This window comes from Coccomyxa subellipsoidea, assembly GCF_000258705.1.
Source record: "Coccomyxa subellipsoidea C-169, whole genome shotgun sequence".
In the NCBI taxonomy this organism is placed as follows: domain Eukaryota; kingdom Viridiplantae; phylum Chlorophyta; class Trebouxiophyceae; family Coccomyxaceae; genus Coccomyxa; species Coccomyxa subellipsoidea.
In genome coordinates, this window is record NW_005178038.1 from 2,572,570 (window position 1) to 2,587,162 (window position 14,593).

The window sequence follows — 14,593 nt, forward strand, 5'->3', positions numbered from 1 at the left end:
AGGCAACTTGCAGGTCATGGATCAGGAATTATCAAATACAACCAAAGTCACTAGTACGCAGATTTAGACAAGAAGGGCTGGAAGCAATTATCCCCCGCTCAGCACTCGGGCTTACTGCACCAGTCAGATTGAAAGTTGGTGCAGTGCCCATTCGCCAACTCAGCATCAAACTTGTTGCGCATACTCAAAACCCCTGGGCAAGCAATATCAGGCATCCTTGTGCCTCGTCTAGAAAAGGCCGCAGAAGCCTGAATTGCCCTGCCTGAGCTTTGCCAGAACACCACATGCATGTAATATAAAGGAACTTACATAATGCTGTCAACTTGAAAATGTCAAGGCAGTGTTGGTTGCGCACAGCCGCCGAGAATGCTCTTTCATCAGCCTTGATCAATAACTCGTTGCAGCGTCTACAACGGCTAGTATTATTGTGGCTCCTGAGGCATATGTGTACACATATTGCTGGAGGAAGTCCTGTCACTTGCTGCTTTGCAATGCCACTAAAGCTGTGTCTGGTTCTGCACGATGTAAGAAGTCTCTGAATGTAAATGCAGTGCGCAACAAAATGTACATATCTTGCGAGCCAGCTGCTAAATCCAGCCTAGCAATTGCCATGACCCTTTTTGGCAACATGCTGATGGTAGCGTAACAGGAGTTCAAATGAGCTGTGCAACTGCTGCCAATGAACCACTCCCATGCAATGCCGCTTCAAGGAAGCCCATCACAAATTGGCAGGGAGTGTCCCAGTCATCTGCAGATCTCCACCCATTGCCCCATCCCGGGAAGCAGCTGCATGGGAAATTTGCCTGCAACAAGCCCTAAGTGGCCAGAAGGGACAGCTGTTATATGACACATCGCCTCGCCCGGCACTGTCAATAAAGGGGTTCTTTCGGCTCGCCTAAAGGTAGCCAAAACCCCTGTTTTTGGCTTGAAATCGTCGAAAAGCCCAAAAGCCGAAGACTAGCCGATGATGCCGAAAAGCGGTCGTCACTGGGCGGGTAAATGGCGATTTAGCAGGGCCTCAAAGGCAGTGTAGAGATCTGCGTCCCGGGGGCCAAACACATCGCGCGCCAGCCGCAGGGTGTCGCCACGCGTGCGCTGGCCCGAGTTCAGCTCCTTGATTGCCGCCAGAAACCGCGCAAACGGCTCTGTCGCCAGCCGCGCCCGCGCCCTGCGCACACAGCAACGTACACATCAGGCAGCTGCTGTGACTCCCAATTCTACTCAAGTGGAGATTCCCAGTCACCCAGTCACTTCTTGCAACGAGAGGAAGAGAACGCCTTCACAGGGATGCGTCTAAACAATGTAAATGACAGGAGCTGACTGCATGGGCATGAATGCCGCCGCAGCAGCAGCCCTGACCTTGGATTTCAACCAGTAAGTGTCATACCCCCTGAAAGGGTGATATAGCTTGTGAACCCCAACTCCACCATTGCATTTTCCATGAGAGTTATTACTATAAAGACCACTTCCCTATACCTTAACCCCCAATCTTCCCCGATGGTGGTTGAACTTCAACGTATGGGCAGCAGCAGTCAGGAGCGGTGGATGACGGCCTGACACAGTGAGACACTGGCAAAGCCAATGGGCAGCAAAGACGGCACCTTCTGAAGAATTCCTTGCCATCCAGCGGCGTTCCCTGTCGCCCGGCGGCCGGCGCGGCATGCGCGCTGTGGCCGTCGCGGCCGCCGCCGTCCCGGGCGAACGGCGCCTGATCAGGCATCCGGCCGCCGTGGCCAGCGGCGGCCGCCGCAGAACCGTCACCAAACCCGCGCGCAGGTGGCTCGCGCGCCAGAACAGGCTCCCGGCTGCCGTACTCCTGAGGTGTTCCTCTTGCAGCATCCCCGCCACCGGTGCCGCTGTAAGGATCCACCGGGGTTGTGTGGCGGCCCAGGGTTGGTGTGCGGCTGTCGGCTGCGCCGTAGCTGTTTGCAGGAAGGTGCAGGTCTGCCTGCTGGTGGCTGCCATACAGCTGCTGACCCTCCGCCTCAAAGCCTGCAAGCATATGGACAACAGCCATCAAAGCTGCCCAGATCATCGTCAAGCACTCATTTAGCCTGTATGCTGCAGAGCAAGAAACACAAGAGGCGAGTCCCTGAGGATTCTGTGAGAAGGCAGCACATCTTGTGCATATTGAGGCCAGCGGAGTGGCCGCACCTGCTGACAGCTCAGACATGTTGCTGTAGTCGCCCCGTGGCAGGTCCAGCGGGCTCCCATAGCCTGACTTGGCATGCTGGTCAAGGGGCCGCGAAGCAGTCTCGTACCCACCGAGGGAGTTACCCTGGTGAGGGGGTGCATGCATGCCGTAGCCTGCCGCCGGGGAGGTCCCCCCGCTGCCACCGTGGCTGCGGGCGGTGGCGGGTGTGTGCTTCCCGTTCGCCTGAGTGTATGGAGCGGGCGTGTGGCCCATTGTGTGGCGGAAATCTGTGCGGCCGTCCGCGGTGGGCCCATTGCCCCTATTAGGCACACAGTACTGTGAGGGCAGAGTCATGTCCACACAATTATACATGCCTGCTTAAGAATCTCATAGCATTCTCAGGGATGCGACCCCCTGATGCCCACCCAGGAAGAAACTTCTTCACGAGCGGCAGCTGCACCTTCATAACGCCGGTACCAACTGGACAGACATGTCACATGCTGATGGGGATACCGTATTAGTATCCTATTGACTAGGGTCTGCTACTGACGAGTTCACTGAGTACAATGTGCTGTGGATTATGTCACCTGTAGGGTGACGTGGCGCGGTGTGGTGTCGCATGCAGCTGCTCCTGCTGCAGGGCTTCCTGCACCAGCGCCTCTCCTGCCAGGTCTGCAGCGGCGAACCCTCCTCCCAACTCATCCACAGCCTACAGACAGCAGTTCATTATCATCATTATTACGGCGTTTGTATTGCAGGTCGGCAAAGCAAAAGCCAATGGCCGTAGGGCATGCGTGCAGGCGTCTGCAGCCACACCTGTGGGGCCATCCACGCAGATCTGAATACACTGGACCCTAAGGTGCCCGCTTGAGGTTCTAAGAGGCAGACAGGAAAGCAGAGGTGCCAAGACAGGCACCCATGGGAAATAAGGAAGCCTCAAGTGTGGAGGACAATAGCATCGCCCATATTCAAAGTGTGTGTGTCCAGCAGGAATTGAAAAGCAGGCAGGGAAGTGAGCGGGGGTGCATGCTTGCTGCAAAATGCAAAACTGTTATCTGCCCTGGGGCATCACCTCCTCGCTGGCCTGAAGAGAGGTCAGCAGGTTGCGCTTGAAGCCTTCCAGCTTGGCCACGTGCTTGTTGAGGCTGCGCACTGTTCCTACAAGCGCTGCCTTCTCTCCGGCCAGCTTGCTCTGCGCATCCGTGCTTGCTCGAGCCTGCAGCAGCCAGGCAACTGCGATTAACGAACATATATGAGGGTTTGGCAATGGCTGCATGGCAATGGTCATGCAGAACGTGCCATCGATGGAAATGCCATATTCCTAGGTAGCGAAGCCTTGGTGGCAGATCAAGACATTGCATGGGCTCTGATGGGGACCGTGTCAATAATCTCCCTAATAAAGACTCAGGCATGATGGGAACAAAGGAGGGTGGCGTGCACTGTAAGGGGTCACAGCAAGAGGCACCTTGTCAAGAGCCTCTTGCAGCTCGAGCTGGTAGCTGGTGAGGCGAGTCTCCAGTGTTCTGATGTGGCTGTCCTTGTCAGCCAGCACCCGCCTCAGGTGGCCCACCTCGCTCTCCAGGGAAGACACCTTCTGCGCATACGCCCGCGAGCCGATTTTGTGCGCCAGTTTTAGCTGCTCGTGAGGGTCTGTGGGCAGCACTGCTAGCACCTGCATGCCACAGTGCAAACTCTTGGGGTGGTGCTTTATGACAGCATTGAGTGGGTGAAGCTCAGAGTGCCACAGCTTGGCGTCATGAAAGAGATGACGCAAAATATCCAATTTTGTTCTTTCAACCTTTGCGGGGTTACTATGATCAAAGTTCTGTCTCTCCGCAAGAGTAGACAATCCTGATCTCCAACACAGAGTGGATGTTACAGGCTGTGGTACCTCTTTGGGAATTGCCTGCGCCATGGGTGCTGAAGTGTACTCCAATGGTATGTCCAACGGGCCAAGGTCGTCCATTGGAATAAATTTCGCTGAACGACGAAGGTTTCGTCCGTGCTGATCAACGAAAAAGTCTCCTTCGTTTTATGCTTGCAATCCAAGGCACTGCACGGCTGAAAGTGCTGCAAGGTGATGCGAAGATATAAAGGAGAGGATTCCTTCAAAGAGAGACAACTCGCTGGGCAGTGAGACACTTAGCAGTTAACATCCATCAGAGATGATGCCGTTACTGTGACAGTGCCTGCGACCCCCTCTTTCCGGCCAGCAATCCGTTGTATCGTGGCTAGAGTTATTCAGGGCTCTTAGTTGCAAAAGAGAATACAAGTACTCATCAACCATCCCGAGCAACATTCCGAAAGGGCGGGAAAACGGTTACAACCACGTGCCATTATCATGCCCAACGCTTGGGCTGGCCATCAGCGAATGCCAAAGAACCAATATGAGCTGTATCAAAAGCTGTTCCCCACAGGAAGGACTGCTGTGGGTGAGTCTTTGTTTACGCAGTGCCAGTCTCCTGGTACTAAGTCTGCAGATGCTGGTGTTCTGTTCCCCTTTGTGGGCATAACCCAAGTTTGAGCTCGGTTATTCTCGACTGGGTGCAGTACAGTATTGCTGGCAGGAGTGCTTTGACTAGCCGAGGTCCACATGGACTCTTACTGACTTGCATTTCATCTGTACTTGAAAGGCATGGAAGTCTTTACATGCTCCCAGAGCCCACGCACATGAAATTAAATGATCAAATGAAGCATAAATGAAATAAAATCAAGGGGACTGCTCCCAACTATTGGTCAGCCTGCAATTCTGGTGAACCCCAACAGATAGACAATCCAACAGATCCGTACCGGCAATGTGTGATGCCATCTTGATTGCTGCACTCTCTCACAGACCTGTCGTGTGTCAAAAATCTAGTTTCCCTTCAATAGGCTGAATCCAATGGTCTGAACACAAGTCTACACTGACACATCAGCATGTTCTGTACTACCCGTAAGTTCATGTCCATAGATTGATGAGTGCGATTGCAGCCCTTGTAGGGGCCCAGTCATCAGCAGGTTCAAGGTTCAGCAGGTTCTGGCTTGTTGCACAGTCAGCAGGCTTGCTCATGTCTGCCTGCAGCAACTGAAGCAAAATCTTGCTCATTGGCACTGCAGCCATCACACATGCTGAGCCGCCACATCAGCATTGCTTGCGTTGATGCAGCTGTTTGTCTCCTGCGGACAAAAGCAGCAAGAAGTCAGCAACCTGCTTACCCGATTATGGCAAACTGCGAAGATTGTGTGCCTGGCACATCATGCAGAAGGCCCCTCAAATTACAGTATATAGGCCCCTAAAATTAAAATCATCTTCCTCTTTGTAATCTAATGATCATGACAATGGTCTGCAACCACTTCCATACAGACAAAGCCTCCTTTTGGCTGACATTTTGGCGCAAGCACAAAGTATAAGGCAAGTAAGGGCACTCACCTGGTGAGTCAGCGCTCAGCCGGCAAGCTGCGCCAGGAAGTTGGGCACGGCGGCCTTGAAGATGTTGGTGAGGCCCGTGGTCAGCTCCTGGGGCACCTCAAAGGATGGGGCCTGGGCGTTGAAGGGCTCTGGCTGGGGTCCCTGCAAGCACCCACAGCATGCTCAGTGTCCTGCTTGAAGCCATCAATTGGCGCCCATCACTTTAGTGGCATGATGATGTCATGAGAGACAGCCCCAGAATGCCAGACATGCACAGGGAGGCCTGCTCTTGCTGTGGCTCTCAACAACAGAAGTCTCAGAAGCATTGCACATTGTGCGCTAGGAAGAAGCCCATATCATCAATCGATTGCACAGAGGCCTTGTCACAATATGCTAGGGGTCTTCTAATTCTGAGATTTCTGTAGATGTAGCACATGCTGGGTGCAATTCTCTGCTTCACGTGTCACGATATAGCCTACAACGCACAAATTTTTGGCTCTGTAAAAGACACAAGGTGCACACCTGCGCGCCGCCGACTGGGCCGGGCTCGGGGGCGCCGGCGGGCAGGGGTGGCAGCGGTGGCATCGGCAACTGGCCGGTGCGGCGCGAGGCGGTCGGGCCGGGGGCAGGCGCGGGAACCTCTGCCAGCTTGCGGCCATGGGTGAATCCCTGGAAGGAGATGGGCTTGGACTGCGGCACGAGAAAGTCACATTAGTCAACCAACCATGAAAGCTTGTCTACACAAGGGAATTACGCTAAGGCAGCTTTTGGTGTGCTATGACATCAAACACCAAGATCTACTCTTCACTCACACTGAGCAGAGGTGGTGGCTGAACAATTTCAGGTTTGCACTGCAAATCTAAACAGCGAGCATCTACCAATGTTCTTCCCCGTGACACAGACCACAGAGGATATGAAGGAAATACCTGCAGGACAGTGCCTGGCTGGGGGAGGCCGGCAGGGGCGGTCTCAGGGGCCATGCCAGGGGCCATGGCCTCAGCGGGCCTCTGCGGCTGGGGCAGAGGGGGAAGGGGCAGCGGCTCAGGCAGTGCCTGGAAGATGGGGCCCGGCTGGGGAAGGCCACCTGCACACACAGGCCTTCCCAATCAACGCAGACTCTCCTTTTGTTTTCTCAAATTAATCTTAAAACTTGTCATCCCAGGCATTGTCTTGTCTGCCAGCTCCTAAAAGCCATGGCAGGACAATGTTATATATATTATGCTGTCTTCATGTGAAGTCCTCAAAGAAGGTGAAGCATTGCTTACCTGGGGCGGTCATGGGGGCCTCAGCAGTCATGGGGGCCTCAGCCATCATGGAGGGGGCCATGGCAGCGAAGGGCTCGATCATCTCAGGGACAGCGGGCTGCAGCTCACCGGGCAGCTCGGGGGGTCCCTGCTGCAGCTTGCGGCCTGGGAGCCCGTTGAATCCCTTGAAGGACTTTGACTTGGACTGCGCCATGCAGCACCAGAAGAGTCAGAACGTGCAAACACTGATGAATACTAATGTATCATGGGCACTTGCTATGAGTGATTTGTAGCAAACAAGGGCCTGGTGTCTACTATGAGGGATGCTGGTCACACCTGGAAGCTGGTGCCTGGCTGGGGGAGGCCGGCAGGGGCAGTCTCAGGGGCCATGCCAGGGCTCATTGCCTGGGCGGGCCTCTCTGGCTGGGGCAGAGGGGGAAGGGGCAGCGGCTCGGGCAGAGCCTGGAAGATGGGGCCTGGCTGGGGGAGGCCACCTGTGAAAGACACCCTTTTCAGTAGGCCAGTGGCTTGACTGCAGCATAAGACATGACTGCAACAGCTGCTGGCTCATGCACATGCAAAATCAGCTCAAGCTTTGTGTTCAGTGTAAGAGACAGCTTTCAATTGGTGGCTGCTACAATCCTCAAATTGTGACAGCGCTGTATGACTGAAACACATTAATACATGCCCAAAACTTGCAGACTGCCCAAAAATGTGTTCGGCAATAGCACCCACAAGCTGTCATAGCATGCATTGCTGCATTAATAGCTAACCTGGTGCGGTCATGGGGGCCTCAGCAGTCATGGGGGCCTCAGCCATCATGGAGGGGGCCATGGCAGCGAAGGGCTCGATCATCTCAGGGACAGCGGGCTGCAGCTCAGTGGGCAGCTCGGGGGGTCCCTGCTGCAGCTTGCGGCCTGGGAGCCCGTTGAAGCCCCTGAAGGACTTGGACTGCAGCAGCAGTAACACTTGTCAATGCTACGTCTCTTCATTACCAATGAGAACAGCGGGACCATAGATACTTGCCAGTGCCCCTTGTCTGCCTGCCGACCACATGCATACATGCCATGCTTTTGTAGATTACTGCTAGGTGTGTGAAAGAATAAAAGAAGCGTGCCTGGAAGCTGGTGCCTGGCTGGGGGAGGCCAGCTGGGGCGGTCTCAGGGGCCATGCCAGGGCTCATGGCCTCAGCGGGCCTCTCTGGCTGGGGCAGAGGGGGAAGGGGCAGTGGCTCGGGCAGTGCCTGGAAGATGGGGCCCGGCTGAGGGAGGCCTCCTGCAAGTGCAAAGGGCATTTTAATAGGTGCCCTTGTCTGCATTATGCCTGTCGCATGTGTTCCTCGGCATGTATGATTATAATCCTGTGACCTTCATTACCAAGATGACCTCCAGTGACGGCACTCCATTACAGCATGCATGAACAAGGCAAGGCCAGATCAAATGAGAGAGATTGAATGACTGACTGGTGATTGTCACAAATAAAAAGTGTTGCGCGGCAGCAGAGCGCCAACGACTGCTCATGATACACGGGTATTGAGCATTGGATTGAAGACATACCTGGGGCGGTCATGGGGGCCTCAGCCATCATGGAGGGTGCCATGGCAGCGAAGGGCTCGATCATCTCAGGGACAGCGGGCAGCTCGGGAGGGCCTTGCTGCAGCTTGCGGCCTGGGAGCCCGTTGAATCCCCTGAAGGACTTGGACTGCAGCATACAGCAGCACTTGTCAATACCAGCGCACGACATAAACCCTTCACCTCAGCTTAATGGTCAATGTGAGAGCCATGCAAAGATTGCATGCATGCACGAGTGAGCCTATGCCGCAAGTTAGACTTGCCATGGTACATCTTCAACGCTATTGCTGAGATCATGGCGCTGCATTTTATGCACTGGAATGATCACAGTCATCAGAAGGTGAGTATGCATTTCAAGAGGGTATTTCAACAAGACAGAAAGAGATATGCATTTACCTGGAAGCTGGTGCCCGGCTGAGGGAGGCCGGCAGGGGCGGTCTCGGGGGCCATGCCGGGGCTCATGGCCTCGGCAGGCCTCTCTGGCTGGGGCAGAGGGGGAAGGGGCAGCGGCTCGGGCAGTGCCTGGAAGATGGGGCCCGGCTGAGGAAGGCCACCTGATACCACACAAAGAATTTGCTTGCCCTCTGTTACCGCCACTGTCCCGACAGCTTGAAGCACTGATGTGATACTGGTATTCCCATCTCTTCTTGTTAGGTGCACATTATTGGGTGATGCACCGATGCAGACACAATGAGATTAATCCTACATAGTGCAATATATTATATAGCACAGCGCATGTCAGTTTTCTGGTGCCGAGCAGACAATTGACTTAATAACAGGACTGACCTGGGGCGGTCATGGGGGCCTCAGCCATCATGGTGGGGGCCATGGCAGCGAAGGGCTCGATCATCTCAGGGACAGCGGGCTGCAGCTCACCGGGCAGCTCGGGGGGTCCCTGCTGCAGCTTGCGGCCTGGGAGCCCGTTGAATCCCTTGAAAGACTTTGACTTGGACTGCAGTACACCCAGAAGACAGTGAGCACTGAGCTTGAGTTGATGTACTACGCATGTCATGTGTAATCGGCATTCTCTTGTGCGCATATGGTGGGCTGTAGGTCTAAAGAAGCTTGAAAGGTAGTAGAAGAGCATGCCTGAAAGCTGGTGCCTGGCTGGGGGAGGCCGGCAGGGGCAGTCTCAGGGGCCATGCCAGGGCTCATTGCCTGGGCGGGCCTCTCTGGCTGGGGCAGGGGAGGGAGGGGCAGCGGCTCGGGGAGAGCCTGGAAGATGGGGCCTGGCTGGGGAAGACCACCTGCATGGAAAATGTTAGTTGTTAAAACCTCATGTCCAATGTTGACAACATGATATTCACAAGCAACACCATGCATGACTCCCTGTGAAGGCACATCTACTGCCTACAAGGCACTACCCCTTTGGCTCACTTCAGCAAAGATTATAATGTTCAACACCAAGCGATGGGATAATGGTCAGAGGGAGCGCTTATCACAAGTAAACTTTGCTGTGCTTCTCACCTGGGGCGGTCATGGGGGCCTCAGCCATCATGGAGGGAGCCATGGCAGCGAAGGGCTCGATCATCTCAGGGACAGCGGGCTGCAGCTCAGTGGGCAGCTCGGGAGGGCCCTGCTGCAACTTGCGGCCTGGGAGCCCGTTGAATCCCTTGAAAGACTTGGACTTGGACTGCGTCATGCAGCATCAGGCTCAGTACTTGCACACATGCGTCACGTTCAACAAGGATCAGCAATACTGCAACTCAAAAATGGCACTCAACCAACAACTTCACTGACTACCAGGGCTACTGCATGTCAGCCTGACCTAGCCTCACAGTGCTTGAAAGCATGCATGAGTACTTAGGTATGCTGAAGGCGTTGCATGCGTCGCCACAGTCAGGTATTATACCAATCCCTGGCTCAAAAGTCACACACCTGGAAGCTGGTTCCTGGCTGGGGGAGGCCGGCAGGGGCAGTCTCAGGGGCCATGCCGGGGCTCATTGCCTGGGCGGGCCTCTCTGGCTGGGGCAGGGGAGGGAGGGGCAGCGGCTCAGGCAGAGCCTGGAAGATGGGGCCTGGCTGGGGGAGACCACCTGCAAGCACAGGCTTCTATGTTATTCCTTGTCTTGACTGGACACTGCCAAGACTACTGACACCACATGCACAATATCCTCAGCAGCACCCTGACATGCGTGCAAAACAGCATCGTGGCTGAATGAAGAGCTGCTGACATGTATGCATCCGCACCCTATAGTTGCAAGCGTAAACTAGAGTGGTTTACACATAGGCACTTGATTGTATATTCCCTAGTATAATAATTTTATCTATCTGTGAGTTTGCTGTTGATTTGTACGATCAGGACCCTTTCCTCAGGTGCTCCTCTAGATTGGGCGAAGTAATCAGCCGAGAGGCGCAAACCTGGGGCGGTCATGGGGGCCTCAGCAGTCATGGGTGACTCAGCCATCATGGAAGGTGCCATGGCAGCAAAAGGCTCGGTCATCTCGGGGAGAGCGGGCTGCAGCTCAGCGGGCAGCTCGGGAGGTCCCTGCTGCAGCTTGCGGCCGATGCCGGGAAGGATGTCGATCTGCTTGGGCAACTGCTTGCGCGCCTCGGCGCCGATGAAGTTCACCAGCTTCGTCGCGAAGGTCTGCGCACACAGTCGAGTCCATGTCTTCAATTGCTTGAAGGAACCATGTTGGAAGGCCATTAGATGTCCTTCTGTGCAGTTTGAAGTAAAGGCACCAAGTTAATCGGTTGCAAGGCCTCGACCCTATCATTTCTCCAGAGCTCAGTACAGCACAGTGAGCAATCACATGCATGCACATGCATCTCTGCTATGCACACTGTGAGAGGGTGTCCCATCTAGAGGATATCTGGTTACTAATGACCAGAGTGATGTATATGTGGGGGCTTGTTATAAATTCACACACCTTGACCTCCGAGGGGATGGGGCCGAAGGCGATGGCGGGGCCGGGGGCGACGGCCTCCGGCAGCGGCGCGCCGGTGGCAACGGCCTGGCCAGGCTGCTCGGCGGGCGCAAGCCCCTGCAGAGGCGCCGCCTGCGGGAGCGGTTGGGGCAGGCCCTGCGGCTGAGGCAGGCCCTGCGGTTGCGGCTGGCCTGGTGGCAGGTTCCCCTCGTTGGTTTGGTACCATGCGCCGTCGGCCGATGACGACGCATCGGCGGCCTGCGCGGCCGGCTGCGGCAGCGCCGGGAAGCCGGGGCCAGGGAGGCCGCCGGCAGCCGCCTCGGGAGCCGGCGCTGGCGCGCCCTCCTGCAGCAGGTGGCGGCGGCCGAGCTTCTCGAGCGCGGCAAAGACGGTGTCAGCGGTGGGCAGCTTGAATGCGGCGGCCGGTCGGCCCTGGAGGTCCGCCACCTTGATGGACACCGCCGGCGTTGGCGCCTCAGGGATCAGCTGGGTGAAGGCCGACAGGATCTGGGACGCTGACGGGGCCGGCGCGGACGCGGCTGCAATGAAGGGAGCCGCGAACGCCGTTGTCACCTCCTGCAAGGAAGATAAACGTTCGCAGTCAGGCACCCATCTTTGATTCGCTGGTCAGCAAGCGAATGCACCTGACATTCGCAGTCAGGCACCCATCTTTGATTCGCTGGTCAGCAAGCGAATGCACCTGACACATGAAGATAGAATGAGTCCGAGGGCAATGAGGGCTCTCCTCTGCAAGCTACAAGTTGAAGGCAGTACCCAGTGCCAATTCAGGTGTAATGGTTGACTTCCACAGGCACAGACGTGTCCATGCATGACTAAAGAGCACGTGGAGTGAATAAGCAATGCATGCATTCAAGGAGATGTGCGCACCTGGAAGGTTCTTTCGGCGTCAAACATGGCGGGCGCAAGCGCGTTGGGGGTGTTGTCGTCGTTGAGGGTCAGCGGGCGGTTCACGTTCGGGTCCGGGGCGCTCGCAACCTGTGCGCCAGTGTTTTATTAAGTGGCAGGTTCAATTGAAAGACTCCTTCTATAGCTGTATCTGACAAGCCCTCATGTTCAACTCAATTTTTTTTCTGAAAGGAAAGAACTCCTGCCTTAAGGCTGTAAAGGCAAGATCTGTCAGCATTTTGCCGATGGAAAGGGAAGCCGCCATGAGGGGCGGCAGAAATTCCAGGTGGCTCTTAGCTCAGGGCATAAGAACAGAAAAAGACAAAAAAGCATAACACGGACCTGCGCGCCGGCCTCGGGCATGGGCGGTAGAGCACCGGGCCCGCCATCGGGGACGGAGCGCTCCTGAGTAGTCAGCGCGGGCAGGGGGGGCAGGCCCAGGAATGCGAGGCCGGGCAGCTCAGGTGCTACGACACGCTCAGCGGCTGGCGCGGGAGCCGGGGCCGGAGCCGGCAGGCCGAGATCGGCCGCCGCCACGGGGTTTGCCTGCGTCGCCTCGCTCACCTGTGATTCAGACATTGTGGTCAGCGATTTGTGATTCTCTCCAGCAGTTGGTTATTTGTTGGACTGCATGATGCCAGCTTGACCTTGCTGAACATAAACACACCTGGTAGGAAAAGCAGGATGCAATTTGCAGGGGGAACAACTGCATGCAGCATCGGCTGCCCAAGCGAGGTGCTTGCTCTGAGGGATCGAAAGGCAGCATGGAGGAATTTGGCAGTAGATTGAAAGAATGTGAGCTGTCCATGCGCTGACAGGCAATGGAGTTGTGATGATAATGATGTCTCTCCTGCAGGTCTGCTTGTAAGGTAGAAACTACATGGTGTGCAGAGCTGACTGCAAGATTCAGTGGCAATGCTATGTGTGGCCTGCACTGACCTGAGGCTGTGCGACCGCTGTGGTCTCCTGCTGCTGCAAGTTGGTTTCTTTGTGGCCTTCATAGGGGTGGGTCCGCTGTAAAAGTTGCCTTCCAGCTCCTGCACCAGCAAATGGACGTCTGTTATAGAACTAGATTTCATCAGGTTAGCATGCATGTGTGTTGGAGTTGTTCAGGCAGGCGTGGCAGAGTTCGGGCCTGTGAGATGGGCCTGTGAGTCACCTGTGTCAATGAGGGCCTTTGAAGCTTCCGTAAACCTGCACAATGCATCAAACATTAAGATTCAGCGCTAAGTGATGGATGCTGATGCCATCACCCTCAAAACACAAGGTCCCAAAGGAAGTATAGAGCACGATGGCTCCCATCGTTGTTATGTCAGGGGTGTAACGCAACGACAGGGATGCCAAGGAGCAAGCTCGAAGCAACAAGTTATGTTCATTTTTCCTTGTCAGCAGGCGGCAATTTTGCTTCCTTTATTACAACGTGTCTCAGGCTGGCAGTTGGCTTCGTAACCCGGGTCCTGGTTTACCGTTTCGTGGTGTAGCGCACCTAGAGCAGGAGCCGCTGAGCAACAAAATGACGCAAACCGACGCCGCAGATAGACAAAATGGCCGCTGCCCCAAGGGCAAGCGTGCCCGCCGCATGGGCTCCGCTACTCTGCAGTGCTCTTCAGTATCTTCCTGCAGTGCAGAGAGCCACCACAGGTCAGAAGGCCTGTGCTCGTACAGTCACGGGATTGCGTGGTCTTGTTCGCATCCCTATTATACGGCTTGTCACAGGGCCAGAGGTCTCCAGGTTGCGTCATTGTCCGTGGCCAAGCCCCGAGAGGGCCCTTCCCCGTTCCCTCGGCAAGAAGCTCGTTCAATGGCCACCCTTCATGTCTCGAGACCACAATTTGGCACTGACCTAAAGCCTGTCACTATGTCCCGAGAGAGAATGCTATAGTTTCTTCTAGGTCTCTCTCCTCCCCCTCCCACTGAAGCTGCCTGAAAGTGCTGCCCAAATGATGCCCTTCCTGAGCATCCCAGCTGAATGTTCTCCTCGTCAAGTGAGGCCAGCGTAGGGCCATATAAGAGCTGCAACACTGAGGATGCAAGGATTTCTCACACCTTTTTATAAGGCCACCCTGCAAACTTATGCTTTGAACGTGTCATGGACAACCAGGAAAGCACTGACTTGGCACAAAAATCGCCAGCAAACATTCAACATACTGTATTTTGCTGATTGCTGATGCGAGCACTGAAGTCTGGGCTGTGGGATTGCTACTGGTTGTCAGCATTCTCACCTCCACTCTGCTTATCGTGAGGCCTCTACACCGTCCTGGACTGGCCTGTACAGGACCTCTTTCGTACGAAGAATGAATTTCCAGCCTTTAATGTCCAGACTTTAGACAACAAGGTAGAATTGCACAAAATGTTCCTGCGATTTGAAAATCAACAAAGGGGATGTGGAAGATCGAGAGCGGGCTTGACGTGGGGTTCAAGGGAGTCGAGAATCTACATATCTCAGCTCCTCATGACTTCGCTCGCAATTTATGATCTTT

At 55.2% G+C, this 14,593-nt stretch overlaps 2 protein-coding genes across 2 annotated transcripts; both read right to left on the reverse strand.

The window, feature by feature from the left end:
* Nucleotides 1–984: 984 nt before the first annotated feature.
* COCSUDRAFT_28432 (hypothetical protein) lies at nucleotides 985–4,060 on the reverse strand (the record flags this gene model as incomplete). The annotated part of the gene is made up of 7 exons (XM_005649368.1): nucleotides 4,026–4,060; nucleotides 3,600–3,806; nucleotides 3,207–3,350; nucleotides 2,722–2,843; nucleotides 2,155–2,453; nucleotides 1,602–1,992; nucleotides 985–1,168 (listed from the first exon to the last, which is right to left on the reverse strand). Exons 1-7 carry the CDS (start codon nucleotides 4,047–4,049, stop codon nucleotides 985–987), a joined length of 1,371 nt encoding a protein of 456 aa, XP_005649425.1. The 5' UTR covers nucleotides 4,050–4,060.
* A 702-nt stretch (nucleotides 4,061–4,762) lies between these two features.
* On the reverse strand, nucleotides 4,763–14,435 carry COCSUDRAFT_46995 (hypothetical protein). The gene is made up of 21 exons (XM_005649369.1): nucleotides 14,336–14,435; nucleotides 13,600–13,730; nucleotides 13,273–13,307; nucleotides 13,053–13,150; nucleotides 12,456–12,677; nucleotides 12,096–12,203; nucleotides 11,211–11,783; nucleotides 10,699–10,927; nucleotides 10,216–10,373; nucleotides 9,805–9,970; nucleotides 9,124–9,249; nucleotides 8,734–8,891; nucleotides 8,323–8,467; nucleotides 7,851–8,041; nucleotides 7,540–7,717; nucleotides 7,103–7,260; nucleotides 6,788–6,971; nucleotides 6,449–6,606; nucleotides 6,045–6,212; nucleotides 5,544–5,684; nucleotides 4,763–5,290 (listed from the first exon to the last, which is right to left on the reverse strand). Exons 2-20 carry the CDS (start codon nucleotides 13,692–13,694, stop codon nucleotides 5,559–5,561), a joined length of 3,276 nt encoding a protein of 1,091 aa, XP_005649426.1. The 5' UTR covers nucleotides 13,695–13,730; nucleotides 14,336–14,435; the 3' UTR covers nucleotides 4,763–5,290; nucleotides 5,544–5,558.
* Between the last annotated feature and the right edge of the window lie 158 nt (nucleotides 14,436–14,593).